This window comes from Gadus chalcogrammus, chromosome 8 (assembly GCF_026213295.1).
Source record: "Gadus chalcogrammus isolate NIFS_2021 chromosome 8, NIFS_Gcha_1.0, whole genome shotgun sequence".
Classification (NCBI taxonomy): domain Eukaryota; kingdom Metazoa; phylum Chordata; class Actinopteri; order Gadiformes; family Gadidae; genus Gadus; species Gadus chalcogrammus.
This window is the reverse complement of record NC_079419.1, coordinates 19,758,778-19,780,033: the sequence shown is the minus strand read 5'-3', so window position 1 is coordinate 19,780,033 and position 21,256 is coordinate 19,758,778. Positions and strand designations below refer to the sequence as shown.

The window sequence follows — 21,256 nt, the reverse complement described above, 5'->3', positions numbered from 1 at the left end:
CAGATCCAGATTCTGATATATGTCTAGAGGCTGGTTCTAATGGGACCTACCTGCAGAGGCGTAGGCCAGCACGGTGTCGAGCCGGATGAAGTCGTCCTCCAGGTACCGCTGCTGGTGGTAGCTGTGGGCTTTCTTACTCTTCACAAGGAAGGACCGAGGCATGGTTGTGGGTTGTGTGTTTTCTGGGGGGGTCTCTGGGGCTCTTCCTCCTGGGTCAGGGGCCTTTTGCAATGCTCTCACTTGCACACCGCTCTGCCTCTGTCACTGGAGAGATTTAAACACCATTGGTTGTTAGGTGATCCGGCATCAGGATTTTTGGCTTTCGATTACGCATGCGCAAAGCAACCCCTCGTCTACCAGGTGTTGTCGGGCAGGTGGCCAAAACAGAGATCCCTGAGGGGTTGTATGAAGATGGGATCGGAAACAAAGCTATTCTGTTCCAAATAACTTCATACGCTTGCTAAATATAGACAGCCACTGTTTGTTTTTGTTGTAGCTATTTAGCAATCAACCGACATTTGATTTGTTGATTCGATTTTGATAGATTAACACGATTTGTAGCCCATCCTCTCAAAATTAAATAATCTACACTTTTCTTGATAATTTTACGATACCTCCCGACACTGAAAATCTTTGGCAAGATATGTCCATCAAAAACATTTTTGGATGGTTAGTGGATGCGCTGATCCCAGCTCTTAGATAATGACCCGTTTGTTCCTGTAAAGCGACACCTGTAGGAGTGCTGCAGGTGTCCCGTTGATGACACGCGTCTACAGGTCACCGGGCAGCAGTCTCCACGACAGCCTGCGACCGTGGACCCGAGGTATCCCTTACCACAGCCACTCTTTATCCAATAACTTAAGCCTTATTGTCTCTCACATCATTAATTCCCCGCAGGGTATTATCTTTAAAATCACCCGTAGGCCTACTCCACTGTTTTAACGACTCACTAAAATCAAAAGTTTGAAAAAAAGAACAAATTGATTAAAATCCTTGGGAAAGCAAAGACGTGTTATCGATTTTTCTTTGCCTGAGAAAGGATTTGTTTATTGCAGCTGCAGCGAGAGAACCTGTGTTAGTTGACATAGCGACACAGGTTTCCATACTCATATACTCACAGCAGCTGGTGTCCACGCGACTAGAAGTTCTCTAACTTCCCATTTGCAGAAGGTTGAGATTCAGTTTTTAAGACTTAAATCCCTCCCGTCTCTCTCTTTCTTTCACTCTCTCTCTCTCTCTCTCTCTCTCTCTCTCTCTCTCTCTCTCTCTCTCTCTCTCTCTCTCTCTCTCTCTCTCTCTCTCTCTCTCTCTCTCTCTCTCTCTCTCTCCCTCGCTTACACACTCACTTTCTCACACTGACTCTCTCTCTTTCACACTTACCTCTCTCTCGTCTCTCTCTGCCCCCTCTCTCTCTTTCTTTCTCTCTCTCGTCTCTCTCTCCCCCCTCTCTCTCTTTCTTTCTTTCTCTCTCTCTCTCTCTCTCTCTCTCTCTCTCTCTCTCTCTCTCTCTCTCTCCTCTCTCTCCCTCTTCCTCTCTCTCTCTCTCTCTCTCTCTCTCTCTCTCTCTCTCTCTCTCTCTCTCTCTCTCTCTCTTTCTCTCTCTCTCTCTCTCTCTCTCTCTCTCTCTCTCTCTCTCTCTCTCTCTCTCTCTCTCTCTCTCTCTCTCTCTCTCTCTCTCTCTCTCTCTCATTTGTTCCATTGCTCCTAGGCTCACCTCCACCTGATGAATAAAGCAGACAGCAGCTTGTTGAGTAAGAAATTAAATGACACCACAACGTGTCATGTTTCCATAAAGCTATTTTATGTTTGTCATAAAAATAGCTTTAATCTGTGATTTGGTAACCTGCTGTAATATTACAGCTTAATTTAAAATTAGGGTCTGTGTGTGTGTGTGTGTGTGTGTGTGTGTGTGTGTGTGTGTGTGTGTGTGTGTGTGTGTGTGTGTGTGTGTGTGTGTGTGTGTTTAAAGGTATTCAAGCAGAACAAATGTACCTCTTTCTTCCTTTCCACCACTCTGTTGTAAGTGTGTTCACATCATGTCTCTTGCTTTTTGTGAGGGAAGTGTGAGAATGGCCACAGAGAAATGAGAAGCACACGTATCTGTAAATACTGTTAAAGTCAAAATCAAACTCAGAACAGGAAACCAACGGAGTGGAAAATACAACATGAATGCTGTGACTGTACTTCATCGTAAATCGCTTTACAGCAGTCTAATGTGATTGAGAATGATGTAGAACAGCAATTCTATTTGTGAATATTTGTTGCTTTGAGACTCTCCCTCATATTATCAGCTGGGATGCCATATTTTCGAAGCAGGGATAAAAAGATGGTTGGGCTATTAAAGAGGGTTGCTATGGTAGTTATACCTAGTACTCGACATAATATATTTTCTTGATCTTCAAATACTAAGTAAGCAAAGTATTATAAATTCCTCTCTGCAGTGCACTTACAAAAGGGTCTGACTGTAGCCTCTATTTGTGATCCCATTTTTTGTACAAAGATTAGTAGGCTGACGTTTTTGGCAATAATGTACACAAAAATATAATGTACTAACCCAATAGCGAGCTATAGGAATGACAAAGAACCATGTTTGATGTTTACAATAAGCATTCATTTTCTTTCCAGAAACCTGACATTTGGTTTGATAATATTGATTTTAATCTCCTCTATGTCATGTAATGTTCATGTCGCCCAGTGGTAAACTTGCCACATCATTACTTCTACCGTTGAACCCCTTGTGACATCAGAATAAAAACAACAAGGCAACAGATCGTGCTATCTCACTCCTTCACAGTTTCCTCTGCCGCCAGTCCTCTGACCACACTTTAAAAGTCGGACTCCTCCTCAGATTCCTCCCCTGGCCCCCTCCCTCATATTTCTGAATCTGCATACAGATTCAGTCCTGCTTCCTCTACGTCTGTATGCTTGCAGCCGTCTCCACGCCTCGGCTGGACTGCAGCCGCCAGATAGTGACTGAGTGTGTGAACACACAGAGTGATTAACTGCCACTCTTGACCACAAGGCAGTTTCTTTCTCTTTGTTTCTTTTTTTCTCCTTACCGTCATGTTTTCACGCGTTTGAGACACATTTCTGATTGATGACCGGCCGATAAGAAATGTGATCGCGACACAAAGATGTGTGTACTGGTTATGTAATAAGTAATATGCTCGCTGCTTTTGATTCATGCTGTATACCAGAATGAGTCACTAGAAGGCCTGCTCACTGGTAGGCTACTCAACTCAACCCCTTTAGAAATACGTTGTCAAGCATGTTTTCAACACCATCAGTTATAAGACAAAGCATAACAAAAAAACAGCAACAAAGATGTGAACACAACACGCAACAGATCTTTAACACTGCGTTGTAAACAGTCCACAAATCAACTCAGCTGAAGGGCCTCATCCATCACTGAGATCAACGGGGCCCCCTGTGTTTAGCCATCCGCGTATTGGTGGTTGTAAATTCCCTCTCCAATACTAAGAGTGAACCTCCAGAAACGGAGGTCTGCGGAAGAGGGGAAACCTGCTCGCTGCTTCCTGGTCATTGTGGAGAGTGCTGTTACAGAGGTCAGAGGTCAGGACCATGAGGTTTTTCCCACTTGCTGCTCAGTATATGCTACAAGTGATCTAAAAGTCAGCGCAAAGTGTGTGTGTGTGTGTGTGTGTGTGTGTGTGTGTGTGTGTGTGTGTGTGTGTGTGTGTGTGTGTGTGTGCGTGCGTGTGCGCGTGCGTGTGTGTGTGCGCGTGTGTGCGCTTGTGTGTTTGTGTGCATGTGCGTGTGCTATTGTCAGCATTAAAAGCAGAACATGCCTAAATCACACATCATGACTTACATGTGTTTCAATTCAGTTGGACACTAAAACATTTAAAATGATGTGAAGAAACAGCTGAAGGGGAGGCTATCCTCAACCTGATGAAACAGAGTCCCTTTGTGCTGAAATCTGTGGTGTTATTCTATCTGTCTGAGAAGGCAACACGCGTGTGAAACATCTGATCACATGGGAAAATAATATATGGTTGCTTTCACAAAGAAGCCACTGCATCTCATCACCCTCTTTGGCACTTCTGCTTCTCGGCGGTCTTCTTATCCTCAGATCGGACCTTGACCATGGTCGTCATGCACTCCCTGGCGGAACGGGCCTCAGATTGTCTTTATCAATGCATGGAAGTCTTATTAGACTTTGACTTTTTGAGTCCCCTTTATCCAGAGAAACTTGTGAATCCACAGGATATATGTGATCTAGGGTCGGCTGTAGGAAGCTCACAGGTGGGCTGCGAACGTTGTGGGTCCAACCCTGAATCATACAGCTCGGAGTCAAACACAGTAAACCTCCCTTCTCCATCCTGATGCCAAAGGTCCTCTATATGTGAAAAAATATTACTCCACCGCCAATGTCCAGGTCTTTCCGAAGAAAAATAACAGAGGAGAGGATTGAGTGAGGCAATGTTCTTGGGTGTGAAAAGCAGGATTTGAAGTTTGATGTAATTTTGGAATCCAGTCCGACGGTTTTAAACGTACAACGAAGGCTGTGGAGGGATGACAAGACATCTTGATTTTCCTCATTGTGAAATCACTTCTACCCAATGACCCAGAGGCTGCATATAGAGCTTTCGTACAGACGAGTGACTTTGAATTTCCTATCTGATGCCACAACGCATACATAGTATGACTTGAGAATGGTGTCTGTACAGTTTTTAACAGAAAAGCAGAAGACACTGCTTCCCCTTGTATATAATCTGATCTGCGTGCGCTGAGAAGATTTGCTCAACTTCTGTGGTTTATCATTTCAAGGAATCTGTTTGTTATTTTCACACCATATCTTAACAGGCAGTGGACTGCTTGTTTTAGAGGATTTATTGAGGCCTATTTGAACATAATCTTTCTTCATTGCACTTACATTTGATCCTATTCCACTTTCATTAAACCTTTAGAGAGATGTGTGCTACCGACTAGCCTCTTCATTAACATGACATGTTTATAAGATCAACTGGGAGGGCATGTGGCCAGGAGGAAGAACAGGTTGGCTGGAAACTGGAGGGTTGCTAGTTCGATCCCCGGCTCCTCCTAGCTGAGTGTCGAGTTGTCCCTGAGCAAGACACCGCACCCTGACTGGTCCTGATGGGCTGGCTGTCGCGTTGCTTGGTTGACTCCGCCGTCGGTGTGTGAATGTGTGCATGAATGTGGGTGCATGTTAGGCAATATTGTAAGGACCTTTGAGTGGCTACTCGGGAGAAAAGCACTGTATCAATGCGGTCAAATAAAAGAAAGGAATCTCCATCCTCCTGAGCAGGTAGGTCCAGCTGAAGGGTTGGTGGTTGAACCCTGATGTCTGAGGTCTCCCTGTGGGTCCTTTAGCCCGGGGCTGAGCGCCTGCCTGCTCCTCAATCACATGTTTCCCAATGGACTGTACCGTCCGTTGCAAGGGATAAAAGCCTTCCCTTCAAGATACAAAGGTAGACAATAGTGATATTTTCTTTAATATTTCCACTTCCACGGTGATAAAGTAGTTACAAATGTATTGACGTTGATGTATAAGGACAGCTTCTTCTGAAGTGAAACTGTAATCTCTACCCACCTATGTGTTGATATTTTGTGTGTGGTTTATTGCTTTCTACAGTGGCCGTTCCGTGATTCCAACCACTTAAACACACACAAGTTGACTGGGATGTTTGTCAAGTTGTAATAAATCTGAACACATCCTGTTGACCTCCGTGCCCCCTGTGAGTTACGGTCATCGTCATTTAGGAATGACCGTAGAAAGTGTTTCTTAGAGTGTTATCGCATCAGTGTTGTATGAGAATAGAAGATTCCGGTAAAGGGTTTAAGCGTCTTACTCATTTCTGTGCTCAATGTCAAGACTGGTTCGATATGCTGATGGCGTTACATGGCTATTAAATTTAATATTTGGATTGCCCTAAGTACAATTAAATAATATTTTTATGACTTTGAATTGTAACTGTCTATGTAGCCTACATTTAGTTATATTTTTACAATCTCTCTTTCACTGGTAGACTTATTTTTGTGAGAGCAGGCGTCACGTGACCTATGCTTTTTAATTCTTCTGCATGTTCGAAATTTGGATAAGATACGCCACACTGCCAGACCTTACAGTCGTTTTACTGCCTACCCAAAATTGGTTGGCACATAATTAATAATATAAGCCCCTCTGACTCATTTTTTGTTCAAATTTAAATACTTCTGAAGTTCTTTGTTTTAAATGCATTGCTGCCCCCTATTGGTGATCCTGTCCTATGCTCACCCGGTCCAACAGAGGGCGCTGTTGATAAGTACCGCTACCTGACCCACTTCCGTCGCGGTTGTACACGTCACGACACATATCGTATTTCCGAGTATACATCACCGAGTCCCGAAGAAGGAGAGAACAAATACCCTCAAAATGGTATGTTTATTATTCAAATATGATCCAGATTAACACTTGTTACCATTTTCGAATATAGTTATGGCTGTTAGACAAATGCTTATATTTAGTAGATGGTCAGATGGTGTTGGATGTGGGGATGGTATTTTTTAGCCGGTTCGGCAAAATGCCGTCCTCCAGCTTCCAGCGTGGCGCTACGGCTCCTGGCACGACTAGTGGCCTTCTCCCAGCTGTTGTGACCTACAATGCAGGACAGTGATAACTAGTTACGGCTAGATAACGGTGGGCTATTCATAACCAGTTGATATCCTAGATAGAATTGTAATTCTTGTCGCGATTTTAGAATTGACCACACTATGCTTGTCTTGTATGAATGTGAGTTATAGACAGAACATGTGCAGAATGCATGCTAAGCCGTCCTGTTTCTACGACTACAGGGTTTTGTCAAAGTGGTAAAGAACAAGGCCTACTTCAAGAGGTACCAAGTCAAATTCAGGAGGAGGAGAGGTAAGCTGCCCCTCAGGCCTACTAGCCTGTGCTAAACATTGAGCAGGGAGAGGGTAGAACTGGTTGTCTTTGCCTGGAGATATAACCAGCTTGAAATATGTGATCGTATTTGTAAAAAAAAAAACATTTGGTTACTTTATTTGGCAATTCAATGCGGTAGTTATTGCAAGCCCTTTCTAGCAACCATTTTTTCCGGACATTCTCAAACGCAGTCCAAAGCACATGCATACGTTTACCATGCGTATACCTAACAACATGGCCCGTCACAGGACGGTTCTCTGCTTCTTGATGATGTTAACGTTATGCTGAGCAAAATGTAGTTGGTCCTTCATTTGCACTAGCTGATGCTTACTGTCCTTTCAAGACGGGGCTGAGAGAAGCAGAGAGAGACTTCTCTCAAGTTGCTGTTTTGTATGATCTACATGTTCTCATAAGTCTTTCATTCTCTCCACTCCCATCTGTTGCAGATTGCTTATGCAAAGATCGAGGGAGACCACATAGTGGCTGCAGCCTACTCCCATGAGCTGCCCAAATATGGCATCACCGTCGGCCTGACTAACTATGCCGCGGCCTACTGCACTGGCCTGCTGCTGGCTCGCCGGGTAAGAGACACAATTGCTTTAGAGTGCTTTGGTGCTGACACCAGCAATATGCATTTAAACTGGTCGATGCCTCATCGGTCGACTGTTGCTGATCAAGGCAGTTTTTAATGGTTGAATAGTGGTTATAGTGTTATGTGTATTTTCAATGGCTGCTATTGCCAATATTGGCGTGGATTTTGTTACTCATAGACATATCGTTTGAAGTTGGGTCTTGTTATATGCCAGCTTAACCCCTTACTATTTTTTGTCTGATCCTCACTAGCTCCTCAGCAAGTTTGGGCTGGACCAAGTGTACGACGGGCAGGTGGAGGTGACGGGCGACGAGTTCAACGTGGAGAGCGTGGACGGACAGCCGGGGGCCTTCACCTGCTACCTGGATGCCGGCCTGGCCAGGACCACCACGGGCAACAAGGTGTTCGGAGCACTGAAGGGGGCGGTGGACGGAGGGCTTGCTATTCCTCACAGGTACGTGAAGAGAAGGGCCCCAGCGTCACCGTTTCACTACTCGTGTCCGATGTGAACATTGGAAGAGCCAAGCTATGTGGCACACAATACAGAATCGCCTGTCAATGAGAAATTCAAAGGGTTGGGAGGGGGGGGACTAAAAACCCGTACACAAAAGTGACCCATGTCGGATTTGAGGGATGGTGTTGCACGTCCGATGCATGCTGCTCCTATAAACAATCCTGAGAATCTGTTGGTTACTTAAGTTGGCAATTCAGTGCGGTAGCAGTGCCTCCTCAAGCAACCTGTTTTAGGACGTTCTCTAAAGCATTCCTAAGCCCGTACATGCGTTACATAGCAACATAGCCCGTCACGGGTCGTTCTCTGCTTCTTGATGATGTTAACGTTATGCTGAGCAAAATGTAGTTGGTCCTTCATTTGCACTAGCTGATGCTTACTGTCCTTTCAAGACGGGGCTGAGAGAAGCAGGATGAACTAAAAGAACAGTACTGTAGGAGCGTTGATGTATTATCACTAATCTCGCTCATTTAATGAGGGGGCTAAACATTATTCAAAACTAAATTAAAATTAGATGATACTAGACAAATTAATACAAGGATACATTTTATTGTTAGTGGAAAGGGGTTAGTTATGGAGTATCGATTTTTAGTGTCTCAAACTAAACTTTTGGGGGTCTTGTTTGTGTATTTCAGTCTAAAACGGTTCCCTGGTTATGATGTGGAGAGCAAAGAGTTCAACGCAGATTTGCACCGGAAACACATCATGGGTATGAACGTGTCCAACTACATGACCTACCTGATGGAGGAGGACGAAGACGCCTACAAGAAGCAGTTCTCCAGGTTCATCAAGAACGGAGTCGCGCCAGACACAGTAAGCCATGAAAGACGCGTTTATGATGGATGCTTCACTTAGGTTTTGGATCGAAATGGCATCTTAAATCTGCCTGACGGCTATTGTAATAATCTTGTAAATTGTTTTAAGCGCTCTGCTTCTTGATGATGTTAACGTTATGCTGAGCAAAATGTAGTTGGTCCTTCATTTGCACTAGCTGATGCTTACTGTCCTTTCAAGACGGGGCTGAGAGAAGCAGAGAGAGAGAGAGATGTCTTTTCTCAGGTTGCTGTTTTCTTTCACTGCCTAACCAGTCTTTTATTTATTTTTTTCTTAATTTCTAGGTAGAAGAAATGTACAAAAAAGCACACGCCGGCATCAGAGCAAGTCCAATTCACGTAAAGAAACCCAAAAAAGACGTCAAGAAGAAGAGGTCAGTGTCCTTTGATATCACCATGATATTTATCCCCACTATTTGAGGCCCGGCTCATAGTGGTATATTATACTGAACCAGTGAATAACTGTGGCGGTGGTCCTCCTGTTGACGGGCAGAATGCTAATGGCCTCTTTGCCCCCCGCAGGTGGAACCGCGCCAAGTTGTCTCTGGCACAGAGGAAGGACCGCGTCGCCCAGAAAAAGGCCAGCTTCCTTCGAGCGCAAGAACAAGAGGCAGGGGACGGTTAGACCTGGGCCCCCTGCCTCCACGGCCTCTAACTCGCACACAAATAAATTTATTACAAACTCCTGCTGGGTCCTGTCGTCCAACTGTTTAAAAGATTTTGAAACCGTTTGTTTCATCGGGATAGACTTGTCTGGGTATAAAATCGACCTAATATAAAGGCAAGAAAGATCTGGGGAAAAATATATATTTAGTGGTATGTTTTTATTGTGCAAAATCATGCTGGTTTTCAACTTCAAAAAAGTACTTGCATATCCATACAGCAACGACATCAATGACTACAGACAATGCATTCTTTCACTCAAAGTGATATGACAATACATTTATGATAACATTTCAATTCATGACAGCTTCTTTCAGCAGAGGATTTGTTTTCACGTCAGCATTCAGATAATGGACTAGATTCCCAAAGTTTGCCATTTCCTTAAGTTTGACGAGGTAAACATTCAGCGTTTTAAGAATTCTGTTTTATGGCACTAATTGAGTGAAACCCAAATCACAAGTGTAGAACTCAACCTAGGGTGAAATTAAGGCATTTAAAGATTGCCATCGAAAATGTAGGACTAGAAGTGTCTGCACAGTATTCGACTGCTGTACAGAACACTATCGATCTCTTTTGAAGCTCATTGGGTGTCTCCTCTTCACTTAATGGAACAGGGCCAGTCACATAAGCCCCATGTAGTTGACGCCTTTTAACCTATAACATTAACTGCTCTCGGATGAGCTAAACTAGCCTACGCGACAACATTCTTGTCAAATATGTATATATATAATGTCCATCAGCATTTATGATGTGTGCAATTGTAGTGATCCGACGTCGTGGAACATAAAATAGGACAGTTTGTCGGCTATCCGCTATTGGCTCCTCTGTCACAGCAGCATCCTCCCTATTGGCTCCTGTCACAGCAGCATCCTCCCTATTGGCTCCCACACACCAGCATGGATCCGCTTTATGAGGAGCCATTCTGATAGCAGATCTCGGGTGAATTAAATTGAGGGTTGTTCCAGCCGTGTCGATTTACCGTCGCTGTAGAGAAAAGGGCCCCAACAACACGTGTCCGGCTGGGGCCCTCCCAGGACCCCTGGGCCGTGAGGCGCGGCCGGGCCCCGATCATGAGTCCTTGGTGTGGGAGATCTGCCTCCACAGCAGCGCCTTGAGGTTGTTGAGGATTAGCGAGTGCTCCATGTTCATCTGGCCGCCGGCCGGGTCCCCCCCCAGCGCCATGCAGGCGTACAGCTGCCTCTCCAGCTCCTCGCCCAGCCCCGCCGGCGCCCCCCGCAACAGGTAGTCCTTCAGCGTGCCGCACGCCTTGGCCAGGTTGGGCCGCTCGGCCTCCTCGCGGCAGCGCCTCAGCGCCGCGTCGCAGGACGTGCGGCAGTCCACGCCGTACACGCAGTCGGCGTCCGTCTCGCAGCGGCGCGAGCGCATGGTGCGGCGGAACTCATCCTCGGCGACCACGGCGCGCGTGTCGGTGAGCCGCAGCTCGTGGCGCTCGGTGTAGCCAAAGTGGGCGGCGGCCAGGTCGCAGATGAGGAAGCTGCCGTAAGTGCCGTGGAAGAGGTCCTCCACCAGCTCCAGGAGCCCCATGGAGATCTTGGCCTTGCGGGGCCAGGAGGGCGTGAACCACTGGTCCATGCTCCTCTGCACGCCGCCCGGCACCCAGGACACCAGCGGCCAGGGGAGGGCCAGGCCGTACAGGGGCCCGTAGGGGACCACCTCGGTCATGTACAGGTCCCCGCAGAAGCCCAGCAGCCGAGGGGTGTGGCCGTGGTCCTGGAGCAGCAGGCCCAGCAGCACCTGCCACGTCCACCAGACACACCACAGCAGAGGAGATGGATGAGACAGCACTTTAGTTTATAGTTGCCTGCTTAAAAGGCATCCATTTTAACACCGGGTGCGATGTTGATCAGCCATTAGGATGTTTATCCTACCCCATAGTGACATATGGGAGTGAATTATGAATTATGATGGATTGATAAGCCTTCCTATCGTGGACACTCCCACATGTGATTTCATTTTAGGGTCGATTTTATAATGGCCATTATAAAATGGTGAATGTCTTAATGGATAATTTACCTGGGGCCAACAAGTACAAAGGATTTCCATGTCAATCGGATTTGTATTCGGTGAAGGCCTTCTCATACCTCGTCCATCTGGAGGAGAGCCCAAGTGGATCGGGCTTCGGGCAGGGACACCCTGCCGTCCTTGTTGCCATCGGCGACAAAGAGGATTTGACTGACCAGGCTAGCGAGGTTGGCCTGCTCCCCTAGCTTGGACTGAAAGAGAGAGTGAGAGGGAGAGTGTGAAAGAGAGATTGTGTGTGAGAGAGAGAGAGAGAGGGCTGAGTTAATAAGCAGCTTCAGAGCAAACCATTTCTAATGATTAAGCTATCGGTTGAAACAATGTTGTCTAGACTTCTAGTATTTCCATGGGTTTCCACCGGATGGTGCAACGGCCATTAGGAATAGGCCTTAATGCTGGATAGAAGTGCGGTGATTAAATTTTCCACCCTGGATCGAATCCATCGGTTAAATTAGTTCCATTGCATGATATACTAGGTAGGATGTTTTTATGACATCCTCTTGTCCAGCCCACAGGCTGATTAGTATATGTCAACTGTGAAGTTCACCTCAGTCTAAAGGTTCAAGTGTCATTATGTTAACATGGGAGGCCTGGTCACATTTACCTTTGCACTATTTAGGTTAACCCAAATACCTTAAAGCAAAAAAGATCACTATGAATACTGTGGCATGCTATAGCACTCTATATGTATATATGTATATATATATATATCTTTCACTATTTCAGACCAATCAGGGCATCTCGACCAGGATTGGCTAAGGGATCCATCTTGCGTGTCAAACACAGGGGCGTAAACGGAACCACACTCAATGAGGGAGAACGTGGGGAGGGACGGGACATTAACTTTGGTCGCTGAGTTTCAACTTCTTGCTCTCAGCGGTTCTCTCCCTCTTTCACACCACAACTCTAAAATTGTGGGCCATCTGCTCTTTTCAGAGCAGATGTCCTACACCCAAACAGGTTAGGCTCAAAACTGTAGAGGGACAATCTTCTCTTCTCGCTTTCCCACAAATCTCCATGGTCTGACGCACAGGCCACAGTCAGAGCACAGGTTGAGAAGAAGCGAGACTACAGCCTCCCCCACACAGCCCACAGACCTTGAAGAGAGACAACAGCCCGCCCGACGCCATCAACACTGTGCCTTCCCCCATCGCTGATGCTGATTTGGCGAGGAACGGCCACCCCCCTCCTCTGCATTCCCCCATCGACGATGACCTCCAGCCTCATCTCTCCCATAGCCAAAACAACAACTCCAGCCCCAATGTCTCCTCCCTTTGCGATTTTCAAGCCGAATTTAAGAAACGGGAATATGTTGGCATCAAACTTGCATCTGTGTCAATGATAGCATCGCCACGTCATGGCCACAGGCTGGTAACACCCAAGAGGATGGCGCCCCAGCCCAAAAAAAAAAGGGTTCAGCCGTAGAGACAGTATAAAGGAAGTTTCACATAATCTGCTGAACCCAAGGTTGCCTACGTCAAAGCAGGGCAACTTTCGCATTCATGCTGTAACCACTAAGAGAGTAAACAAAGGGAATCTTAGACACACTGCTAACCTCACAAATCTCATATCTATTGCCTCCAAACCAAAAACAACCTTAAAGCCCATCAACAACACCATCAGGATGGCTCTACTTAATGTGAGGTCTCTTAATAACAAATCATTTTTAGTTAATGATTTTATTACCACTTTATTACCACTATTACCACAAATTAACAGTGCAACCGTTCTGATAGAGACAGCTCCTCCCAATTATAACTTTTTTGATGCATGTAGATCTGGAAAAAGAGGTGGAGGGGTTGCTGCTATATTTAAAAATGTATTTCAGGGGAAACAGATGTTATTTGGTGATTTTCCATCGTTCGAATACCTTAGTGCTGTATTGAAATGCTCCCACAGAGTTCTCCTATTCATTATTTACAGGCCTCCCACATATTCTGCAAAATTTTTCGATGACTTCACAGAATTATTGTCTAGCATCTCCACAGAATTTGGCTGTCTAGTTATAACTGGTGACTTCAATTTTCATACTGCTGATTTGAATGACAAGTGTGCAAAAAAAACTTTTACCATTTTGGACACATTTGAACTGTCTCAACATGTGAAAGAGGCTACTCATTGTAAGGGGCACACTCTAGACCTGGTTATCACAAAGGGCCTCAATGTTTCTGATCTCTCTGTGACTGATCCTTCCTTGTCGGACCACTTTTGTGTTTTCTTTAACATATCTTTTATTCCCGACATACAGACAAAATCAAACAGTCCAAAAACGGTATATCAATGAAGATTCTAATGTACTTTTTAAAAAGGCCATCTCCTTGCTACCACATCTAAACCCATGTTCTGCTGATGATCTTGTAGAAAACTTTAATTTGAAATTTTTGAAAGTCATAGATGTCATTGCACCTTATAAGGTTAAAACGATTTCTGGAAAGCAAAAGGCACCCTGGAGAAAAGCTGCTTCTGTAACAGCACAGAAAAAAGAATGCAGGAAGGTTGAACGCATCTGGCGTAAAACAAAACTTCATATTCACCATGATATCTATAAAGAGAGCCTCTGTGCCTACAATTTAGATTTAAAAAATGCTAGAGAAATATTTTTCTCCAATATCATTAAAACCAACACTAATAATGCAAAAACCCTATTTGCAACTGTTGACAGACTGACCAACCCCCAACACAAATTCCACCTGATCTCCATTTCACGCAGAAATGCAATGAGTTTGCAGCTTTTTATACTGATAAAATTGAAGGTATCAGACGCGCCATCAATATCTCCACTTCAAACAAAAATGTTGGACTACCACCCTGTTCAGGCAAAAATAACGTGGCAAGGATGGCATGCTTTAATGTTATAGACTCTCAAAATCTTGTGGAAACTGTGACACAACTAAAGCCATCAACCTGTTGCCTTGATACTATACCTACCAACCTCTTTAAGAATGTTTTCGACTGCCTAGCAGTAGACATTGCAGATAGTTAACAACTCTCTCCAGTCAGGCAATTTCCCAAAAGCTTTGAAAACTGCAGTTATTAAACCCCTTTTAAAAAAGCGGAGCCTAGATGCCTCTATTATTAACAACTACAGACCAATATCAAATCTACCCTTCATAAGCAAAATCATTGAGAAAGTTGTCCTCCAGCAACTTAATCACTTCCTGGCATCAACTGGTTGCTATGACACCTTCCAATCAGGATTTCGACCCCTGCACAGCACTGAAACCGCCCTTATTAAAGTTGTAAACGACATCCGTCTTAACACAGACTCTGGCAAAACCTCAATACTAATGCTACTTGACCTCAGTGCTGCATTCGACACTGTAGACCATACATTACTTCTGGACAGGTTAGAAAACTGGGTGGGGCTTTCAGGCACCGTCTTAAATTGGTTCAGGTCCTACCTACAAAATAGGAACTACTTTGTTTCCATTGGCGACTTTGTATCAGAATCAACCAACGTGACATGTGGAGTCCCACAAGGTTCGATCTTAGGACCCTCTTTATTCAACATCTACATGCTTCCACTAGGGCAAATCATGCAAAATAACAATATTGACCATCATTGCTATGCTGATGACACGCAAATCTATGTATCGCTATCATCAAATGACTAACGGCCCATAGATCTGCTGTTCCAGTGCATTGAGCAAGTGAAAGAATGGATGTGCTGAAATTTCCCTCAACTAAATGAGGACAAAACAGAGATAATTGTATTTGGTTCAAAAACGGAAAGGCTTAAAGTAACCCAACACCTTCACTCTCTGTCCCTGAAAACCTCAATCAAAGCCAGAAATCTAGGGGTTATCATGGATTCAGATTTACATTTCGACAGTCACATCAAATCAGTTACAAAATCTGCATATTATCACCTTAAAAATGTAGCAAGACATAGAGGGCTCATGTCCACCGAAGACTTACAAAAACTTGTACATGCATTTATCAATAGTAAGCTTGATTACTGCAATGGTCTCCTTACAGGCCTCCCAAAACAAACTCTAAGGAAGCTTCAGCTTGTTCAGAATGCTGCTGCTAGAGTTCTAACAAAGACCAAAAAATTTGATCATATTACACCAATTCTGAAATCGTTACATTGGCTTCCTGTAGGTCAGAGAATTGATTTTAAAATCATGTTGCTAACCTATAAATCCCTACATGGTTTAGGCCCAAAATATTTAACTGATATGCTTCCACTACATCAGCCTTCTAGACCACTAAGATCCTCTGAGACCAATCTGTTAATTATCCCCAGAGTAAACACAAAACATGGGAAAGCAGGATTTAGTTACTATGCAACAAATAGCTGGAATAAACTCCCAGAGGATTTAAGACTTGCCCCAACTCTGAACACCTTTAAAACAAGACTGAAGACTTCAATGTTTGCTATGGCTTTCTGCTAAATCTTAAATACATTGCACTTTCTAAAAAGCTTTTTTAACTTTGCCTTTATTTTCTATTTTAATACTAAAATTTTACCCATTTCTTTGCATATTTTTTTCTTTTACTTATCTATTATTTTATTGTATTGTATGACAATGTTTATGTGATGCACTTTGAGTCTGCCTTGTGTATGAAAAGTGCTATATAAATAAAGTTGCCTTGCCTTGCATAAAATGGACTGCATTTATATAGCGCTTTTCTAACCATTGGCCACTCAAAGCGCATTCACACACCGACGGCGAAGTCAACCATGCAAGGCGACAGCCAGCTCGTCTGGAGCAGTTAGGGTTAGGTGCCTTGCTCAAGGACACCTCGACACTCAGCTAGGAGGAGCCGGGAACCGAACCAACAACCTTCAGGTTACCAGCCAACCCGCTCTACCTCCTGAGCTACTGCCGCACTCTACTGCACCTCTCAGCTCCACCTCATGGGCTCCAACAGAGCACATATACGACGCCTCGTCGCTACCCTTTGGACAGCCGGCCTCACCTTGAGGTGGTTGGACACCATCTCCCTGAACTTCTCCACCGACGTGCCCCTTGTGGGCGTGTCAAACACGGGCGCCTCCCTGCGCGGCTCAGGCTCCTCCCCCAGCTCGTAGGGCCCCGCGTCGCCCAGCCGGCAGCGGATGATGCCTTCCAGGTCCCCCCAGCTCCCCGTGTACACCTGGAGACCAGGAGTCAGAGGTCAGGCCCCCCCTCGCAGAGAAGGGCTCGCTCTACTAGTGTGTGTTTGTGTGTGTGTGTGTGTGTGTGTGTGTGTGTGTGTGTGTGTGTGTGTGTGTGTGTGTGTGTGTGTGTGTGTGTGTATATAACACTTATTTTACAGACCAAAAATAAAGTGTTGGATAATTTATCTTTAGTGACTCTATACAAGTTGAAGTGAAAATAAATAAGTATAAAACCTCCTTTTGTACAGAATGTGCCGAGCGAGCGCCTCACCTGGTTGTTAGGGAGCGTGGAGAGGCATCTTCCCATAGAGAGTGTTTCCTTATCACACAGACTGCTGCAGGCGGAGCCGTCAATCATACCCCTCTTGTATTTATCACACTGAGACACACAAACACACACACACACATTAATAAGACTGATTGAAACAACAAGAGAAGGATAAATAGTAAGCAGACAAGTATTTTATCCTCAACAAAACGTTCCACAAATCAAAAAATGGAGCTGAAGCCCACCAAGAAGATAAATGGGGGATGAAAGACAACAGGAAGGAGGAGTTGTGAAGGACAAAAGAAGAAGGAGAAGACATTTGACTCACGATGGCCGTCTTGCACTCGTGCCCCCTGCAGAGCTCTGTGTAGGTGGAGTACTGTCCGTACAGCACCCAGCTCCCCACCAGCACCGCCAGCCAGCTCAGGAACAGGTACTTCACCCGCACAAAGGAGATGCGAGCCTGAGCCCAAGGGAGAGACAACAACGATGAACACCTTCAGATGATTTCGCATTCAAACATTGAAAGGAAAAAGTAGCATGTCCCACAGGTTCAACAAGAGCGGATTACTGGTTTAGGAGGTCTTTAGATGTCATTGATGAGATGGCAGGGTTGGTGGTTCGTGGTTTCTGGCTCAAGGGTGACTACAAGTAGACTGTTGACATTGGGATTACAATTTATTGAAATTCAATCAAAAGACCTTACCAAGTCTTTTGACCTTACCAGTTATTTTGATTGAATTTCATTAAGTTTGAATCCCAATGACAACAGTCTACTTGGAGGCCCCCTTGAGCCTGATACCACAAACCCTTCCTGCTCCTTAATGGCATACATCTAAAGACATCCTAAGTCTGCTAGTCGCTTTGGAATTTAATATTGAAATTCAATCAGAAGACCTGGTATGGTATTATGATTGAATTTAAGTAGACATTGGAATTCAATACGTTTTAATCCCAATGTCTAACTATACTATCCTGTCACACACACACACACACACAACTTGCATATCTATCCAAGCGCTGGATATGATCTATCTCCCCCCAGACATTTGTGGAGCAGGAGGTGATATCCTGTTGGAAGGTATTCACCTTCTTTATTTGTTCAAATGCAAATTACAGGCATTACAGGGTTGTCCACTTTGAAAGTCTGACAGGGAAATGATTCTTCCTTATCAACCCCTTAGTCGGTAGCTAATGGTAACCAAGTTACCTTGGTTACAAAGCATATGACCGATCACAACGTATGGAGTGTCTTAGGAAGAAAACGAAGGACAAAGCGTGGGGAACTGGTCGGTGCGTTGATTGAAGCCCCACTCAATAAATCCACAGAGGCAGTAGTTCTGGTTGGACGCTGGACCCTGGCCTCAGTGCCCCAGTGGAAATCATTTCATCAACCAGTCAAACCAATCAGCAACTGAAAGGCAGGCTCCTCCGCAGCCACGCAGCAAAGCTGAGACTGAGAGGGAGTGTCTCTCCCAAAGCCATCAGGAATATGATCACTGATCCCAAACGGACCCCCCACAAAGCGGCCACACACTCTTGTACACTCGTACGCACGCACAGACACTCGTATAGTGACGAAACAGGTATTTTATTACCTATTTTCAGATCCCTTCAGATCTATTGCAGCATCTTGTTGCTTTTCACTGTTTCTTATTTATATTATTAATACCTTTACTGTTTCAGAAACGCATAGCCATTGCCCATTTCATTTCACTGTAAATCCTGTATGTGTATGGACGATGTAGTTCTTGTATCTTGAATTAGATACAGAGGGGAAAGATGTCACGGGATTCCCAATCACATGTCCTGGACACTGGCTCCGTGTATGTTACTGTTGTCTCTTTTGTATAAGGCTTTTGAGTAAGGGGGTAAAAGCGGGGTACAAAACATTGTCCTGGCCTATGACAGTTAAACTCTCCAATCACAACCTATAATATGCTGTCTTGAGGTAAACGGTGATATTTGACAGCAAGCTATCAAACAACTCTTGCGCTGTGGCAGCAAAGCAGCCATCATGCCAACTAAGCTGATCCTGAGCAAAGTTATTCTGGATTCGATCACATGTATCAATCGGACCAATGCCTTGCACAGAGGGGACAATTACTTAGTGTTGTTCTATGCAGCGGGCATGACAACATGGGGTATTGCTATAATAACATTAGTGCTCAGATTCAAACCTAGATCAAGCTCAAGTATCCATAAATCCAAGACGAGAGCCAGCCAAAGCCACCCAACCCTCCAATAAGATCACACAACATGTTCAGCGCTGATGCCTGACCGCAGACAGGAACACGTGACAGTTGGTTGGTGTCCCTGTCAAGTAGGGTCTGATGACACACAGCCTACGTGTTGAGACAAGACACAAACATATCTAAAGATAGGTGTGGTGGCGTGAGGGAAACCTGGAAATCAGAGAGGAAAATGCTGGATATTCCGCCCTCACTCTACCCTGGGGTGAGCACTCAATACTTTTCCAACCAGTTTCCAAAACGACAAAAAGATTGATTGAAGAAACTTGGACTTAGCCAAAGCATGTGTGATTAAATGTAGGGTTGAACCCCCCCACCTCATGTCTGCTGCCTACCTGTTGGAAACCTTGAGGTACAGGCCTAGAGTCCTCACCTGCTCTACCTGCTGCTTAATGACCTGGATCACACTTCAGTGTCAGAAGCTTTAGACAAAACAATATGTCCTTGTGAGTTTTGAAGAGGTCTTTGCCAATGCTGCCGAAACACATTCCTGTAATAAACTTGTTTGATCAGTTCAATCGGAGCTCACACTGCTGCATCCGTGCAAACAAACGCACAACTAACTGCCGACAAAAAAAACACAGACTCGACTCATCATCACATTAGGAGAGAAAAATGACCTTTAACAAGAGCTGTTACTGTAATTGGTTGGTCCCCCCGGGCCAGAAAACCCCTTCTGGACCGCGTGTGTGTGTATTTGTTTACATGCGTGTATGTGTGTACGTGCCTATGTGTGTGGGTTTTATTTTGCTAATCCGTACTTGGATAACCAACCAGAGAAGAGTGGCCTGTTGCATCCCCTAGGTGAAGCCACAGACCCGCTGTCTGCGATAAGACCACTCTCCACTTTTATTCACTATACGCTTATCCCTTAACCACATTGACAATTTATAAAAACCCCTCTTGTTAAACTTCGATGATACACACGTGCTGCAAAGTGGTCAAGTCAGGGTTTGTTAGGCAAGGGCACAATCTATCTAAAAGGCATTTACTTAAAACCTAACTCACACCGTTATTACTCCTTTAACCAAAATATATCCAAATACATTTTGAGTGCAATTAAATCATTCTTTCTTTTTGTCCACACTTGCTAATCTATCTGGGCTACTAGATGTAAACGAGCTGCTGGCTGGGAGCCACCCCTGGCCAATGACTGTTGCCCTGCTCCACTTTGCATGTGGACCAGGGCATTATTTCCCCTGTGATGCAACTTCAGACTCAATTAGGGGCTCAAACCAAGAGTCCTTGGAGACTGACAGCCAAAGTGAGTGGGAGAAAACTAAGCTAATAAGGAGATGGCTGAGAAAATATGTACGACGTGACCTTTGATTACGTGACACTCAAAGGCTTTGGGGTTAACATGGATCGTGAGGTTTTTTAAAGCAACAATTCCCTGGTGTCTATTACTCATTACCTTTATTATCTGTTATCAGTATTGTTAAAACGCCCACCAAGTGGTAGCTATATTAACAAAGGCATCTGTTAACATATATATAAATAAATAAGCGGCATTCATACAACTTTTGATAATAACAAGTCGACCAGTGCAGTCAGGTGATCGAAGCAGTGTGTGCTACCGGAACGCAATGCTTCCTACTACAGCTACAGCTGTCACTCCGAATTGACACCATGACGCTACCGTTATCGTTGTCATAATAGTTTCACGCTGATACATTGGCTATGTTGAATGGTAGACAAAACAGCGATTACCTGAAAGTAGAAGGACTTTTTCACCCAGGCCCGTGGAAACAGACCCTTCGCCATCACAAAAATGGATCATCTCAATACGTGGACCTGGCTGCGGGAGACCATCCACAACACGCGCAGACCGCAACCTCACAATGCGGCTTCCTAATTCGCTCCGATGACGAAGTCTCTAAACCCCGTTTACGAAAAGAGACGGAGAAACCCAAACCCATTTCTGACTGGACTCTCCTACCAAGCGACTTGTCGCTTCTGATCTGTGAAACGGCGGAGGAATGACACTCTCTATGCACGGTTGGCTCTGTGTTGCAGCTGCCCCGATCCCCGAGCGGCGCATACCTCTCACCGAGCGGAGATTAACTGCGCAGGCGCAAGGCTT

At 44.9% G+C, this 21,256-nt stretch overlaps 3 protein-coding genes across 3 annotated transcripts in view; 1 reads left to right on the top strand and 2 right to left on the bottom strand.

Annotated features, from left to right (window-relative positions):
• Positions 1-1,140, bottom strand: part of gfi1aa (growth factor independent 1A transcription repressor a) — a 4,235-nt gene extending 3,095 nt beyond the window's left edge. The window contains exon 1 of the mRNA XM_056596442.1: positions 51-1,140. Coding sequence (XP_056452417.1) covers positions 51-162 — 112 coding nt within the window. The 5' untranslated portion in view covers positions 163-1,140. The remainder of the gene's footprint in view (positions 1-50) is intronic.
• rpl5a (ribosomal protein L5a) lies at positions 760-10,371 on the top strand. Its single transcript, XM_056597217.1, has 6 exons — positions 760-823; positions 7,322-7,488; positions 7,751-7,953; positions 8,646-8,823; positions 9,129-9,217; positions 9,366-10,371. Exons 1-6 carry the CDS (start codon positions 760-762, stop codon positions 9,466-9,468), a joined length of 804 nt encoding a protein of 267 aa, XP_056453192.1. The 3' UTR covers positions 9,469-10,371.
• dipk1aa (divergent protein kinase domain 1Aa) lies at positions 9,375-21,256 on the bottom strand. Its single transcript, XM_056596591.1, has 6 exons — positions 20,884-21,256; positions 17,250-17,384; positions 16,925-17,032; positions 16,473-16,649; positions 11,609-11,740; positions 9,375-11,261 (listed from the first exon to the last, which is right to left on the bottom strand). The coding sequence occupies exons 1-6, from the start codon at positions 20,935-20,937 to the stop codon at positions 10,575-10,577; spliced, it is 1,293 nt and encodes a 430-aa protein (XP_056452566.1). The 5' UTR covers positions 20,938-21,256; the 3' UTR covers positions 9,375-10,574.